This window comes from Hyperolius riggenbachi, chromosome 6, assembly GCF_040937935.1.
Source record: "Hyperolius riggenbachi isolate aHypRig1 chromosome 6, aHypRig1.pri, whole genome shotgun sequence".
Taxonomy (NCBI): Eukaryota; Metazoa; Chordata; class Amphibia; order Anura; family Hyperoliidae; genus Hyperolius; species Hyperolius riggenbachi.
Window position 1 is genome coordinate 333,676,714 of NC_090651.1, and position 15,875 is coordinate 333,692,588.

Genomic DNA, 15,875 nt, shown 5'->3' on the forward strand with positions numbered 1-15,875 from the left:
TTTTTTTTATACTCCTTTATTTGGTTTCCCTCTTCTCACAGCTCAGTCAGTGTCTCCTGCCCCCTCACCTGGGAGTTGTGCTCAGTTGCTGTCTGGACCAGGTATTTTATCTCCCAGTACCCAACTTCAAGGCAAGATGCTTGTTCCAGTGACCACACCCCATGTGACTGTGCGGGCCGGACCAACCACAACACAGCTGCCGCTTGTTACCTCCCCCTTCCCTGTTCAGAATGGTGCACAACCTGCAAACAAGGTGAGCATTTTACCCTTTATTCTGGACTTCTTCCCCCTCCTTTTGTGTATTGGTTTCCCCTAAGTATCATCCTTTAAGTACCCCGGAACCAAGAGGTTTTCTTCCTTCTTTTAACAATGGTTTATCTGCAGCACCATTCTCTCCCTCCAGCGCCCCATGTGGCATAGTTCTGTGCTGCACAGCTATTTACAAACCCAAAATGCACACACGTTTCAGCTCTCCTCCAGATCTATCAAAAAGAACCACCTCTTAATACAATAATAGAGTGGGCTGTGGGGAGTTGATCGTCATCACTTACGCTGCGCTATCTTCGCCAGGGAGACCCGCAGGTGCCGCAGCTTGAAGCACCTGTGGTGGTGTTGCCTACTTCCGGCCTCCGCAATTCAAACTGTGGCACCTGAGGGTCTCCCTGGTGAAGATGGCAGAGGACATAAAAAAGAGAAGTGTTCACTAAAAATTGTGTGATTCAGACAGCACAGCCAGTGTAACCAGCCATGTGAGCTCACATTACTCCTCTTTATCCTCTGTTAGCGACACAGCCTGCTGATTGGTCAGGCTAGAGAAGCAGTAAATGGAGGAGTTGTCATGAACCCACTTCCACACAATAGATTTTAATCTAGGCATACAATAATTTGTGATCGTTTTAGATGACATTTACATTTTCAGCAAAAACACATTAAAGCAAACCTTAAATAGTAATAAAAAAAAAAAAAAAGTGTTTCACTTACCTGGAGCTTCTGCCAACCCCATGCAGCCTTCCTGTCCCATGCCGATCCTCCGTTCTCCAGCCGCTTTCACTTTTATCGTACTCCACTTGTGCGCCCCGAGCCACACGTATTTTACTAATGCACAGGACGCTTTTGCGGAGAAAGATACGTGTGGCCCGGGGTGCACAGGCGCAGTTGCCCAGTCCACTGGACCAAAAACTGCTGGCGGCTGAATAGTGGAGGACCGGCGGAGGACAGGAAGGCTACAAGGGGCTGGCAGAAGCCCCAGGTAAGTGAAACACTGTTTTTTATTATTATTCCAGTTCCGCTTTAAGCTGAAGAGAGAGAGGTATATGGAGACTGTCCTGTTTATTTCCTTTTAAGCAATACCAGTTGCCCGGCAGCCCTGCTGATTCTCTGCCTCTAATGCTATTAGCTGTAGCCCCCGAACAAGCATGCAGCAGATCAGGTGTTTCTGACTTTGAAGTCAGATCTGACATGACTAGCTGCATGCTTGTTTCTGGTGTTATTCGGATACTACTGCAGAGAAATAGACCAGCAGGACTGCCAGGCAACTGGTATTGATTAAAAGGAAATAAATATGGCAGCCTCCGTATACCTTTTACTTCAGTTCCCCTTTAAGTCGTAACATGAAGCTGATGTGAAGACAGAATTAGACATTTACTAAATATGTAAAAAACTGATTTATTGATTTTTACATTCAACGTAATTACATTTTTAATGGTAAATGTTTAATACAAGACCTAATCTGTACAGGAAAATTGCATTCTGAGAAGGATATACGGTAAATAAATTGCGCACGCACGTACGTTTAGGGTGAGCCTGTATACAGGAGCCAAGTCTCTTTATTTCCCATAGCTTCATTTTATTATCTTTCCCTTTCCAGATAATACAAATCACTCCGATGCCCATGGTGCAACCCTCGGCTCCTAAACAGAGTGCCTTAGTGCCCCCCGGCAATGCAACACTCCAGAGTGCTATTCCTGTGACCATGGCAACGGCCACTGTCATGGCAGCGACGTCTCAACCCCAGAAAGTCCTCCTACCATCATCCACAAGGTAACTACAGAACAATTATAGTGAACTGGAAGCGAATCAACGCTGCTTTGTTGCCTTTCATTGTTCTAGCCTTTCATTTACGTTTTTGTTTGATTGCTGTGCATTAAGTGTTGCATTGATTTTTTTTCTAATTGTTTTGGAGTTAAGTTTGATTTTGACTCCTATTAAGTAGGCCCTCACCTGTCTTTATGCCAACATTGACATACACTCTACTTTCTACCCTCTCCCCCGACTCTTTTTGACCTTAGTTAATGTTTTCCTTTATAGAACATTATTTGGTTTGCCAGCTAGGCACTCAGGCGCACACACACACAACAGTGCTGTGTTTGCCCTTCTCCTGTCTGAGTTACAATTAAAAAGAGCCCGAGGTGGGCAAAAAAAAAAAAAGTAGACTACTTGATCCACAGGGCTGAGCGGATCAAGTAGCCACAAAAAAACGCCGCTCCTGTGGGCTACAGTGGCCCGCTTTCACTTGCGTGACCCCTGGGTCATGACGCTGCACTGAGAGACTGGGTTGTCTCTCATAGCGTGCAGGGAGGCGGGGGATCGGCAGGAAGCGCGGCCAGGGGGAGAGGCAGCTCATGAAACCCTGTAGGAACGCCCCTGGCGGGCGTTTTAAACGGAATTTCTCTACCCTTTGTTCTATAGTGTGGCGGTGGGGGGGGGGCAGAGAGTGAAGAGCCATATGATCAGGCAGAGAACATGGCTCTGTGTCCCATCTGCCTCCCGAAGATCCACTTCGGGTTCTCTTTCAATCACACTGGATATTTTTGCCAAGTTGGTTTGCCCCCTGCATTTAGCAGGGACCACCTACTTCTCTTCTCCCTTTACCTAAGTTAAGGTGGCCTCACACCTGATGCATTTTCTTTCAGATATGAACACTTAGAATCTTCTGGCACTTCCTTATTCAGCTCCATTCAGTCTTGGGTTAAAGCTGATGACCTCACAGGGTCTTTTTATTAGTGATGGTCATGCCTAGGAGAACTCATGGAGAAGCATGTGATCAGTTTGGTCAGGAGATAGATATTTAAGTCTCTGATTTGCTAGTCCTGATAATGTGCTAAAGCAGGATGTGATTGCAGCACAGCAGAGCTTTGCAAATCTATCGTCTGGTCAAATGAATCGCAGACATGACCATCAATACTTTTTATCTAGGTACCCTGTTTAAAGGCATCAATCTCTGTTGAAAACGTGACCGCTTCTCTTTCCAAGGGAGATAATAGGAGAGACTATGCAATGAAGAGCAGTCATTCCAAAAATGCTGCAGGACCCGTGATTGCAGGAAATCGCAGTCACTTCTGTGGATTCATCACAATTGCCTTTCATTAGTTAGTGCTGTTGGAATCACCAGTGGTTCCAAAGCATGGCTGAAACAGCTCCTATGTGCTAAACTGGGACAAGGTCCTCCAGCACCCGAGGCTGAAACACCAAAGTTCGCCCCTAATCCCTCCCACCCCAGCGGTCACACACTGATTGCTATTAGACTAAGAGGCACCCCAGGGTCCCCAACCCCTTAATCTCTTAGTTATCTGGCTTGCAGTCACTGCCATGTATCCCCTTTTCTTATTTTTCTCTGCTTCAAAAACAATAGGGGAATGATAGCTGAGTGAGTTGTGCACCCCCTCCTACACTGCGCCCTGAGGCTAGAGCCTCTCTCGCCTCTGCCTTGCCCTGCCTGTGAGTCCCAGCCCTAGAGACTGGTCCAGGCAGCAATGTTTATTAACATACTTTCGCTATGGGCGCTTATGATGGCGCAGGGTGAGCCGAAGGACAGCTTACCCTGCTGCCGCACAAATTCAGGACGGCGCTAATTACAATTCCCACTCCGAGTCGTAGCAACGCGGAGGGAGAACTAATTTGGGGTCTGCCAATCGCCATATCCCCAAATTACCTGCACTCAGGGCACGGACTATAGCATTGCTGCTATAACCACGGTGATCACCCCTTCCTCTGTTTCTTACCAGCAGCCGCTGCATCACTTCTACTGAACATCTACACATGTCTATCCTGATTTGAATACTTGTCAGCAGAAATAGATTTGTACATTTATAAACGATATTGGTTGATATTGATATTTCTAATCCCGTTCTGTTTCCCCTGTACAGGATTACGTATGTGCCCTCTGCAGGTGGCACCACACTTCCTCTGGTGACCACTAGCTCGCACTCCCAGACGATAACTGCGGGCACTGCCCCTTGTATCCAGCCATCACTAGGTACAGGGTCCATGGCACTTGGCTTCACAACCATAAGTCCAAATGGTCAGGCCATAGTGCAGCCACTATTAGCAGGTAAGCTAACACCCGGTCCTGCAGCTGTTGTGGTGTGTGTTTGTATATGTATATAACTGATTTAAAGCAGACCTCAACTCAGAACTTCCTCTCTGCTCTAAAAGATACGCAACAGCATAATAACGTTTAAAGAAAAAAAACATTTCTTTGTTACAGCTTGCAGAACTCCTGTATTAAATCTGTGATGTCTATTTCCTGCTTTCATGGAAGTAGACAAAGGGTTAACTTCCTGTTTTTGCATATTAGCTGTCTGCCCAAGACTGAAGAATTTCTGTGCTGACACAGCCGAGAGCTAAAATTACTTGCGATTACTCACAGATGAGGGGGAATTGGGCTCTACTCTCTAAAAAAAAAAAAAATTACAGAGTGCATTTCTCTCTGCTTTCCTCGTGTCCTGTGCAAGAGTACAGTGTTCTGTGAAAGAGTTTAAAGGAATACTTAAGGGGAAAAAAAAAATGACATTTACTCACCCGGGGCATCCCTCAGCCCCCTGAAGCTGGATGGTGCCCTCGCAGCCCCGCTCCGATCGTCCTGTCCCCGCCGGCGGCTACTTCCGGGTTCGGCGACAGCCGCCGACAGGCTGGGAACGCGGCTGATTTTCCGCGTTCCCACTCGCTATATGCTGCTATAGCGTAGCCAGCTTCAGGGGGCTGAGGGATGCCCCGGGTGAGTAAATGTCATTTTTTTTTTTTCCCTTAAGTATTCCTTTAAGTCCACTTTAAACATTGTTACCCAAAATCATCCTAAATGACTGTCTGCCTATTGCCTATGATTGTACACGAGGGAGGAGAGAGGCTCTTAGCAGAGAAACTTAAAAAAAAAAATCTGTAATGAAACCAGTACCAAGCAGAAATAGCCTAACCTGATCGTATCAGCTCTACTGCGCAGGCGCTAGTCCTTTGCGCCTGTACAGTAGAATGGATACGACCCGGTTCTGCTTTTTCCGCTCTACCCGAACAGCCTGTGCAGGATTGCAGAATGGAAAAATATTACTTGCGCCTGCGCAGCCTTGTCAAGGGTCTTTTGGAGGAGCCAGCGCTGGATTCCCCCAAGCTGCAGAGGATGGGGAAGCCTCATTGGGACCCTGAGACTTCCCCCTCCCGAGGTAAGTATCCCCCAGCTGTTTTTTTTTTTTTCTTCCCATTACAAGGTTTCTTTAACCTTCCTATGCCGCCGGAAGGCACCGCTCAGGCCCCGCTGGGCCGATTTGCATAATTTTTTTTTTTCTGCTACACGCAGCTAGCACTTTGCTAGCTGCGTGTGCAATCCGATTGCCGTCGCGCCGCAGCCCCCCCCCCCCCCCCCCCCGGCCCCGTGCACTGCCTGGCCAATCAGTGCCAGGCAGCACTGAGGGGTGGATCGGAGTCCCCTTTGCTGTCACGACGTCGGTGACGTCATCCCGCCCGGATGGGGGAAGCCCTCCAGGAGATCCCGTTCTCCGATCGCCTCCGGCTGGGGGGATGCCGCTGAGCAACCTTGTCTCGCTATATGATATAAAATAAATAAATTAAAAAAAAACTGCTGTGCTGCCCCCTGGCGAAATTTTAATAAACCGCCAGGAGAGTTAATGGTGAACAGCAAAAGGTTTTCAAACTCTGAGAATATGGCAGTGCCAAGGGAGTCCTGTACTATCACCTGAAAGAATCATGAATGATCGGTTTGAACGTCTGAATCTGAATATGTAATGCAAAGTGCATATGCAAAGGTTCCTTTCAGTACAGAATGCGTGTCAAAATAATCAGTAGTTCAGGAAATACAGGCTGCTCAAGCAATGCAGTGTTAAACCCCTATATAAAGATCATGCTAACGACTGACATCTGATTGTGAGCTTTGTATGTTTAGATCCCATTGTCTGTGTACACTGACCAGCCATTAAAAGCATTAAAACTACGTGCCTAAAGGTGCGTACACCCCTCTTGATTTTATGTCGCCTGTTGGGGATCAGGACCCGATCCCCTTGGGCAACATCGCTGGCCGGACCTGTACAGAGGCGTGTCAGCTGTGTACCTGACGACCTGTTCTGTTTCTGTGCCGGGGGGAGGCGGAGGGTCGACATGCATGATACGGGTGTGTACGTTATCCACCCATCATCTTCACCACGGACTAGCCGCATCTACCAAATTTTGTAGGTCCCAGCAGTCCTACATTTGCCAGCATGCATTACTACCTGGTTTCTGTAGGTGGCACAATCCTATCAGTTGCCTGCTTAATATTTGTATAGTCTCTGTATATAATCGTGTGAATACATGATTTTTAAAGAGTAACTGTTAGCCCCCAAATTGAAATTTAAAACACTATTGCAATGTTTTATTTATTATATATGTGAGCCAAAAAGCCAATGTACAAGTTAAAAATCAATCTAATTTTGTTACTATCTAACCTTTTCCCCCAGCTCCGGACGCAAGCCGCATATCAGATACTGTAGCATGCAGAGCATGCCTATGTCTGGCCAACCCCCCTCTCCCCCCCAGGACCAGGTGCCAATATATTCTCCCCACCGCAGCTGACCGTTCTGACACGGAGAGAGCGGCAGCACTTCCAGAGCAGCACCGCAGAGCAGCCGCCGCCGAGTCACATGTGAGAGAATCACATGTGAGAGAGATGCACGGCGCTGGCTGCTCTGCGGTGCTGCTCTGGAAGTGCTGCCGCTCTCTCCGTGTCAGAGCGGTCAGCTGCGGTGGGGAGAATATATTGGCACCTGGTCCTGGGGGGGAGAGGGGGGTCGGCCAGACATAGGCATGCTCTGCATGCTACAGTATCTGATATGCGGCTTGCGTCCGGAGCTGGGGGAAAAGGTTAGATAGTAACAAAATTAGATTGATTTTTAACTTGTACATTGGCTTTTTGGCTCACTTATATAATAAATAAAACATTGCAATAGTGTTTTAAATTTCAATTTGGGGGCTAACAGTTACTCTTTAAATATACAGAATTTAGTTGTCTTCATTTTATAGAAGAATTTCATGAAGTAATAATATATTCATGACTTCCACCTCACAGTACATGTTCAGTAACCGGTAGTTCCACCATCATGGAAGCTGGCAGATGCCAACCAGTGCATGATGGGAGGAAGTTGTACTGCTGTAGCTGATCAGTGTAGGACTGTGAAATCTTTTGAAATCACTTTAAATTCATCAGCGTTTCGTGTTCTCTTATATCTGCACTTTCTCTTATGTGTTGTGTTTTTGTTTTCCAGGGCAGTCACATATTCTTGCCCCAGGGCAGGTGGCGGTTTCTCCAGCTTCTACCCCTCCTGTACCCGCTACCTGCGGCAGCCAGGTCTTAATATACCCAAACGCTGTGTCCAGCACATTAGCTGTGGCAGCGGCTTCTCCTGCTCAGAATTTAGTCTACACTGTGGCAAGTACTGGCACTATGACGGCGGCTTCAACCACCATGCTGACCAAAGCCATTAACACCCCTCCGACAATCAGTGCCCCACCAGCGCCATCTACAGGGAGCTGCACATCTCAAGTCTCCACCGTCACTGGTATGGATTATTTCACCGTTACACACAGCTGCTTCGTTTCTCGTACCTGATCATTGCTAGACACTCTTGCTGTCTAAACCAATATCATAAAAACAACTATTTCTGCAGAGAATGTGCATCTTGGCAGTTAAAGGATCACTTATCATGGAAAAAATGAAATTCAAACCCCCTACAGTTGTTACAGCACACCTAGAGGTTATTCTGTATGTGTGCTTTTTCAGACACTCAAATAATCCTCCTCGCATATAGGTGAAGGTAAAGTGCATCACCTATACAGCTTTTCTGGCTTTTCTTACCTCTGCAGGCAATCACACAAATGCAGGAAAGTTGGTAAGCAATTACTAGGTTGCCTGTGTACGGCTTGTGTGTGGTACTGCGCATGCTATACTCCACATGGAATGCTGCCTCTTCATTTTCCTGTAGAAAGAGGAAAAGCTGGTGACGTTTGAAAGTGGAGGATGGAGAGTGATAAAAAACAAACCTAAAGGAGTATACCGTTAGCTAGATAGGTGATGCAGTTAACGTCCACTATATGTGAAATGGATTATTCCATGTTCCTTCAGCATAAGTTTTGAAACACGTTTGCTACAGGATTCATTTAGGGTCAATTCACACGGCCGATGAGTAGCATAATTTCTTGTTTTTGTCATTGCGTTATGAGCCCCTGGGGGTTACAGAACAGTGCCTCCAAAATTTGATCGAACACAGTGCTTGCACAATCGATGGTAAATGCATTGCTTTTACACATCTGAATCCAATTCTTTTATTAAATGTACTTTAGCCTTTGTAGCTTCATATAGTCTGTTTTAACAGTAATGTTTCTTTTTGTTGCAGCCTCCTCTGTTACATTTAGTTTGGTGACTCCCAAGTCTCAGAGGAATCTCTCTAAGCCTCCACAGAAAGTGAAGGCAGCCATTGCCACCATTCCTATTGGGTCATATGAAGCCACACCCCCTTCACCATGTAGTCGCAGCTCCTCGCGCACCCCACAGTTGCCACCTTGTGAAGAGACGCCTGAACCAAAGTAAGGAACACCACCATACCACTGAGCAAACCAGGCCAATGTGCCATATTTATGCTAAGCCAAGAGGGCAGGCCAGATCGGCACCTTGCATACCATATGTTCTGTTACCTCTGCAGTGTTCTGTTTCTCCTCCTAATTTATTAGTGTACTTGCATATGCTTACAGGACACATCCGAGAAGACAAAAAATAAAACAAAATCCGCCTCCAGCCCCTGCCTGCCACCCTGTGCCCTTGCCGCAGCTCCGCTCCCTGCTGGTGCCCTGGGGTCCCCTCCGGCACAAGTTGCCCACTGAGCCTGTGCGAACAGCTCTGAGCCGTGCTGACATCATTTGATATGTATCGCGCAGTAGTTCTGCGCCTGCGCAGTGCAGCTCGGATGACGTCAGTGTGACTCCGTGAGCTGCACGCTGGAGGCACAGTAAGATGCTGACCTAGCGAAGTCTGCATGTGCTCTGGAGGGGACCGGGAGCCACCGGAGCTGCGGCGCGAGAGCACAGGACAGATACAGGGGGCGGGAGGAAGCCTGAGGTTAGTGGATTTTTTATTTTTAGTGTGCTCGGACCTTCCCTTTAAAGAGACACTGAAGCGAGAATAAATCTCGTGTATTGTATCCTTTGTTGGTGCCTCTGTTCCTTTTGTTGATAGATTTTGACAGCATTATGCTCTGTATGTTGTTAGAGAAACTTCATCCCAATCAGTAGCTGGTGCCCACTTTCCCACGAGAAATCTTTACCTTTTCACAAACTGATCATCAGGGGGCGCTGTATGGCTGATATTGTGGTGAAACCCCTCCCACAGTGTGATGTCAGCACCTCACAGCACTGAGGTGCTGACATCACACTGTGGGAGCCTTGTTGCATTGTGAGAAATAACAGCTGTTTCCAACTGCCAAAAAAGCAAGCAGCATCTCCTTCCACTGACATCACCTGCCACCAGTAAAAATGTCGCCATGTGATAAATTTCAGAATGTAAATCAGGGAGAGGAAAGATTTTACAATGGGCAAACACTGACTAAATCATTTATACATAATTATTGTAAAAATGAAGGACTTTTTTTTTTCATTACGTTATTTTCACTGGAGTTCCTCTTTAAATTAGTTTTCCAAGGTGGGACTGCCAGTTGATATCACAAATGATTACTGACTAAAATATCTACTTTACGCTGGCATTGGTTCAATTCAACAAATTGATAGTCTACTTCACAAAGGCGGTATCCACCCTCTTTCCACATATTTGCTCCAAGGTAGTGACTTCCTTCTATTTCCTTTAAAAAGCAAATTAAGGTACATTTCTGTTAAAGTGAATGGGAACTGTAAAAAATGAGACAGATACTTACCCAAGGAGCCGGAAGGCTCTGGGTCCTATAGAGCCTTCCGGCTCCTCTCCTGGTCCCCTCGTTCCAGTGCTGGCTCGCCCGGTAGCAGTATTTGACTAATTTAGTGAAATACTGCTTTACCTGGCCGAAGGAGGCTTCAGAAGTCTTCAGGGAGCCCGAGTGCTCCTGCAGAAGGGCAGCCCTGTACTGCGCCTGCGCAAGCACGCTCTCTTGCACGCTCACGCCTGTGCAGTATGGAGCCGCACGTCTTTGGGAGGACATGGCTCCCGCACGTCTTTGGGAGGACATGGCTCGACGGGGGATTGAAACGGGGGGGGGGGGGCAGCACAGGATAGAGAGCACCGAGAGAGGAGACTTGAAGGCTCTATACAACCCAGAGCCTTCCCTCTCCTTAGGACCATTGTAGTCCCTTACACACTCCAATGAGTTCTGGGTCACCATGAGCTTGCTGGTTAGTCTGTACCTCTCGGGGTTACAAGCCCTACTGCTAGGAGCCAACTTAATCCATGCCATGCACTGATGAGGGTCAAACAATCCAAAACAGTCTGTATGCATGTTGGATTAATATGGCTCTGTACAAATTAACAAGCTGACACATCATTGCATTCCAGCGGTTCTGGAGGTGTGTTTAGCTTCTAAGGGTACAATGGTTAATTTGCATATATTCAGCAGTGATGCTCTGGGAGACATCTCAAGCTCACTTCAGCCTGAATTATTGCAAATTCTTTCTGTTTTAGGAAAGCAAACTTTTGTTTTTCTTAGCATTTTAGTAAGGGGGCTTTTAGGACCATTGTAGTCCCTTACACACTCCAATGAGTTCTGGGTCACCATGAGCTTGCCGGTTAGTCTGTACTCCTTGGGTAAGTATTTGCTTCATTTTTTTAATTTTTTTTTAATGCGGTTCCCATTCACTTTAAGGGCACACAGACAACAGTACAAAGCAATTTATACTCTTAATTGCATTTTACACAGTTCCAGCTTGCTATTCTGATATGACAGTTTTTCAGTGTAGTCCCCTTCTAATTCTGGTTCATGTAAAACTATAAACTAGCGTTAAAGTGGACTTGAGCCCAGAGCTTCCTCTCTGCTCTAAAAGATAAGCAACATCATAATAACTTTTAAAGAAAAACATTTATTTTTTACAGCTGATACAAATCTTAAAATAAATATGCAGTGTCCACTTACTGCTTTCATGGAGGCAAACATAGGGTTAACATCCTGTGTTTACAAATTAGCTGCTCTACCGGGGCAGCCAGCTGACACAGCTGAGATCAAATTACAGTTGTGTTCACAGATCAGGGGGAATTAGACAGGTTAAACTCTCTAAATACATACAGGGTGCATTTCTCTCAGTTTTTCTTCTGTCCTGTGCAAGAGTTCAGGTCCACTTTAAAGCGGATCCGAGATTAAAAACTAACTATAACAAGTAACTTGTCTATATATCTTATCTAAAGTTTAGATAGTTTACACAGCATATCTAGCTGCAAACAGCTTCAACAGTTTATGATTATTTATTCCTGTGATACAATGAGAGCAGTCATGTTCTGTTTGTCACATTGTCACAGGCTGAGGGCTGGAGATGCTATCAGCTTGCTTGTGTGTAAATTCAGTTCCCTCTCCTTCTCCCCTCTGCCTCTGAAATCAATGGCTAGTAACCTCCTCCTCCTGTCCAGACTGAGCTCCCATAATACCTTGCTACTGCCAAGGCACAAAAGGAGCTGTGGGCGAGGCTTGTTTAGTTTATAGGGAATTTGAATATTAAAACAAAAAAAGTATTTGGCTTAAGGAATGCCCTATAAACTATATGAAAGGAACACCATTATGCAATGAGTAAAAGTTTATCTCGGATCCACTTTAAGTTGAAGGAAATGCTCACCTCCTTTAGTGGAGTGTGAAATCTGCATTCCCCACCCTACGCTGGTAAGGCTGCATTTGAAGTCCGTGCAGTTCTGAGTTGGGATACTTTTGAAATATTTGTGTGTAGTCTGACATCTTGTGGTGAAAGATGAAGGCACATGCTTGTGCTACCTTCTTAAAGTAAACCAGAGCTCAAAGCGTAGTCCCTTGCTTTTCTTCACGCGGTCTGTTCAGCCGTGATCAGCCCAGATAACTGTTTCAGTCGCATCAGCCTGTCTCTTCTGCGCATTCGCGGGAGGTCCGCGAATGCTCAGATGACCCTGACTGACGTGACTGAACCGCGGGGCTGATTGCAGCTGAACGGCAGACTCCAGGACGACGGCGAGGGACTCTCACGTGCTTATGGGGCTGCAGGAAGCCCCGGGTAAGTATCAATTCTTACTATGCCTTGAGCTCTGGTACACTTCAATTTCTCTAATACCTACACAGTAGTTGGGAAAAGAGGATGAGTAGAGTAAGGGCAGTGTTGCACCCAGAGCTTACCTGAGCTTATTTTAGTGCTTATTGCACCCTTTTCACATGCATTTAACTACTTAAGCATATGTTTGAGATAGGTTTGCATTCCCTAAAGCCGACCTGAACTAAGAACTTCCTCTCTGCTCTAAAAGATAAGCAACAGCATAATAACCTTAACAGAAATACAATTTCTTGTTGCAGCCCACAGAACTCCTGCAATAAATCTACAGTATGTCTACTGCCTTTTTTCATGGAAGCAGACAAATGGTTAACATGCTGTATTTGCAAATGAGTTGGTCTGCCGAGATTCCTGAGCTGACACCACTGAGATATCAAATTACACTTGTGGTTAGTCACAGGTGAGGGAGAATTAGACAAGCTCTTCACTCTAAACACTAACAGGGTGGATTAATCCGTGTCCTGTGCATGAGTTTAGGTCCTCCTTAACCACTTTACCCCCCGTGGTACGAATTTCTCCGTCCCTTTTTCCACCCTTATAAAACCAAGGGACGGAGAAATCCGTACCTCCCGCGCTCCCGCCGCTGTCCGCGCTCCCGCCGCTGTCCGCGCTCCCGCCGCTCGTGCATGCCGCCGCCCGATCAATGAACGGGAAAATCCATTCCCGTTTGTTGATCTAAGCCCCCGCAATGATCTGCTGCTTCTATGAGAAACAGCGCAATCATTGTGATCTTCGCAGCCTCATAGTGCTTCCTGTAAGCGTCCTTACGGACGCTTACAGGTCGCATGGACACAAACTCACTGTTTAGTAGAACTACACCCTAAAGCATTTTACATATACAAATATATTAGTTTTACACAATAAATTAACTCATTACCTCCCACACTCCCCTTTTTTTTTTTTTTGTAATTAAAAAAAAAAAATACAATAAAAAAAAAAAATAGTTACTTTAGGGACGGAGCTTTTTAAATATTTATGTCAAGAGGGTATAACACTGTTACTTTATAAACTACGGGCTTGTATTTAGGGATGGATGCAAAACTGAAAAAAATGCACCTTTATTTCCAAATAAAATAATGGCGCCAATTCCAAACATTGTGATAGGGACATAATTTAAACGGTTTTATAACCGGGACAAATGGGCAAATACATTTCATGGGTTTTAATTACAGTAGCATGCATTTATTTAAATACTATAATAGCCGAAAACTGAAAAATATTTTTCTCTCACATTTTTTCCTTTTTTCCCATTAAAACACATTTAGAATAAAATAATTCTTGGCATAATGTCCCACCTAAAAAAAGCCTAATTGGCATAATGTCCCACCTAAAAAAAGCCTAATTGGTGGCGAAAAAAACGATATAGTTCATTTCATTGCGATAAGTAATAATAAAGGTTTAGACGAATGAATGAAAGGAGCGCTGAAAGGTAAAAATTGCTCTGGTGTTCAAGGGGTAAAACCCCTCAGTGGTGAAGTGGTTAAAGAGTTACTGTTAGGCATAAAATCAAAAATCAATTCTCTATTTTTATATGGTAAACAAATAATAAGGATGCTAACCAGGCAATCCAAAAGTTAAAAAAACACTCTCTATTTTCTTCTCAATAGAATATCATTTACCAGGTCCCCTGGCTCTTATTTGGTACGGTACATGTGCCGCAAAAGAGAAGTTGCAGTGCATGCTGTTTTTTTTTGTTTTTTTTTTACTTCTTTTCTTTCCTTCTTTTCTTTCCTCCCCTTTTCCTCTCAGACATAACTAATGCAGCCTGATTGGCTGAAGTTTCTTTCACTCACCTTTTCCCCTTCTACTCCTCTTTTCCTCTCTGATTGGCCAAGATTTCTTGTGCTGAGAAAGTGACTCAGCTGAGATCCGATCCATACAAATAAAGCATGTCTACAATGTCACACAATTGCCTCAATTCACTAAGATCATGCTGGAGATAAGGCAAGAGTAAACTTACCCCCACACAGTTAGTTATCTTATCTCTTCATTCCCTAAGTTACCTCCTCTGTAGTTGTTACCTCCTCTGTAGTTATTTTCACATGCAGTTAATTAACAGCCTGTCTTCAACCTTAGAATTCTGGAATTATTTTAAAGATTGAAGAGTTAACTTAAAGACAGAAGAGTTAACTTTAGGCTTGCCTGAGGTAAGATGTTTCCTGAATACTACATGCTTCATCACCATGGTGATCACTCTAGAAACGTGATTAAAGACAGGAGATAAGCTTAGTGAATTTAGGCCAATGATTTGTGAGGATGCACTTCTTACTGCAGAGTTGTGTGGAAGTGTCTGAAGACTAGGAGCAGGGCGGGCAATGCATACATAATCAGAAAGAGGAGACGAAACAGACTATGGGAGGAAATGACATCAGGATTGGCTTCAGACACAGGGATTCCAAAATGGAAACTGACAGAAACCGATTTCTCTATTTGCTATATAAAACTCACTGAAATCAAAATGTGGACAGTGCAATATATATGTTTTGCAAGTAGAGCAAGTATTTATCTACTAATATATTTGGGGAAGGGGGGGGGTTCTGAGATAGTAAGGCTAACCGCTCCTCTTTAAAGTAAAGTGATACTAAAGTAAACAAAAAAAGTAATCAATCCCGTGCTTTAACCCTTCGGGGATCCTCAAAAGTCTTTGAAAGCACTCATATCCTTGAGTGCTCCCGAAGACGGTGGCTCTGTACTGCGCGGGCATGCACTTGCATATGGGCAGTAAGGAGTCAACTGTCTTTGTAAGCACTCTGGTACAGGAGTGCTTCCAAGGCTCCCAGAAGTAGAAAGTTGAATGGGGGACAACGTTGGAACAAGGACACTGACAGATGACCATGAGAGCCTTCTGATTTTTTTTTTTTTGGGTTGCTTCATTATTGCTTTAAAAAGTACCTATACTGCCTTCAGGACGGTAATGTGGCACCTGAGCAGCCTTGTGGCCTTCTTACCGTTTGCTGCTCGACCACTGAGGGTTTTTTACCTCCTTTAGGACCAGAGCAAAATTCACCTGTCGGCGCTCCTCCCTTTCTTTCGCCAATCTCTAATCACTGCTAATCACAACAAAATCTTGGGTTTTTTTTCACCACCAATTAGGCTTTCTTTGCGTGGTATATTTTACTAAGAATTATTTTATTCTAAATGCATTTTAAGGGGAATAACTAGAAAAAGAAATGGAAAAAAGTTTCCGGCCATTATAGTGTTAAAATAAAATGTTCTACTGTGGATAAAACCCACACATTTTATTTGCCTGTTTATCCCGGTTATTCCGATGTTTAAAATGTTTCCCTAGTACAATGTATGGCGTCAATATTTTATTTGGAAATAAAGGTGCATTTTTTCACTTTTGCGTCCATCACTAATTA

The 15,875-nt window shown here is 44.9% G+C and overlaps 1 protein-coding gene across 6 annotated transcripts in view; it reads left to right on the plus strand.

Moving 5' to 3' along the window:
* The window catches only part of CIC (capicua transcriptional repressor), a 276,377-nt gene that overhangs the window by 242,974 nt on the left and 17,528 nt on the right, over positions 1 to 15,875 (plus strand). For all 6 annotated transcript variants that reach the window (XM_068241499.1, XM_068241497.1, XM_068241500.1 and 3 more), the window contains 5 exons: positions 42 to 253; positions 1,868 to 2,040; positions 4,146 to 4,330; positions 7,527 to 7,820; positions 8,655 to 8,844. In XM_068241499.1, coding sequence (XP_068097600.1) covers positions 42 to 253; positions 1,868 to 2,040; positions 4,146 to 4,330; positions 7,527 to 7,820; positions 8,655 to 8,844 — 1,054 coding nt within the window. The remainder of the gene's footprint in view (positions 1 to 41; positions 254 to 1,867; positions 2,041 to 4,145; positions 4,331 to 7,526; positions 7,821 to 8,654; positions 8,845 to 15,875) is intronic.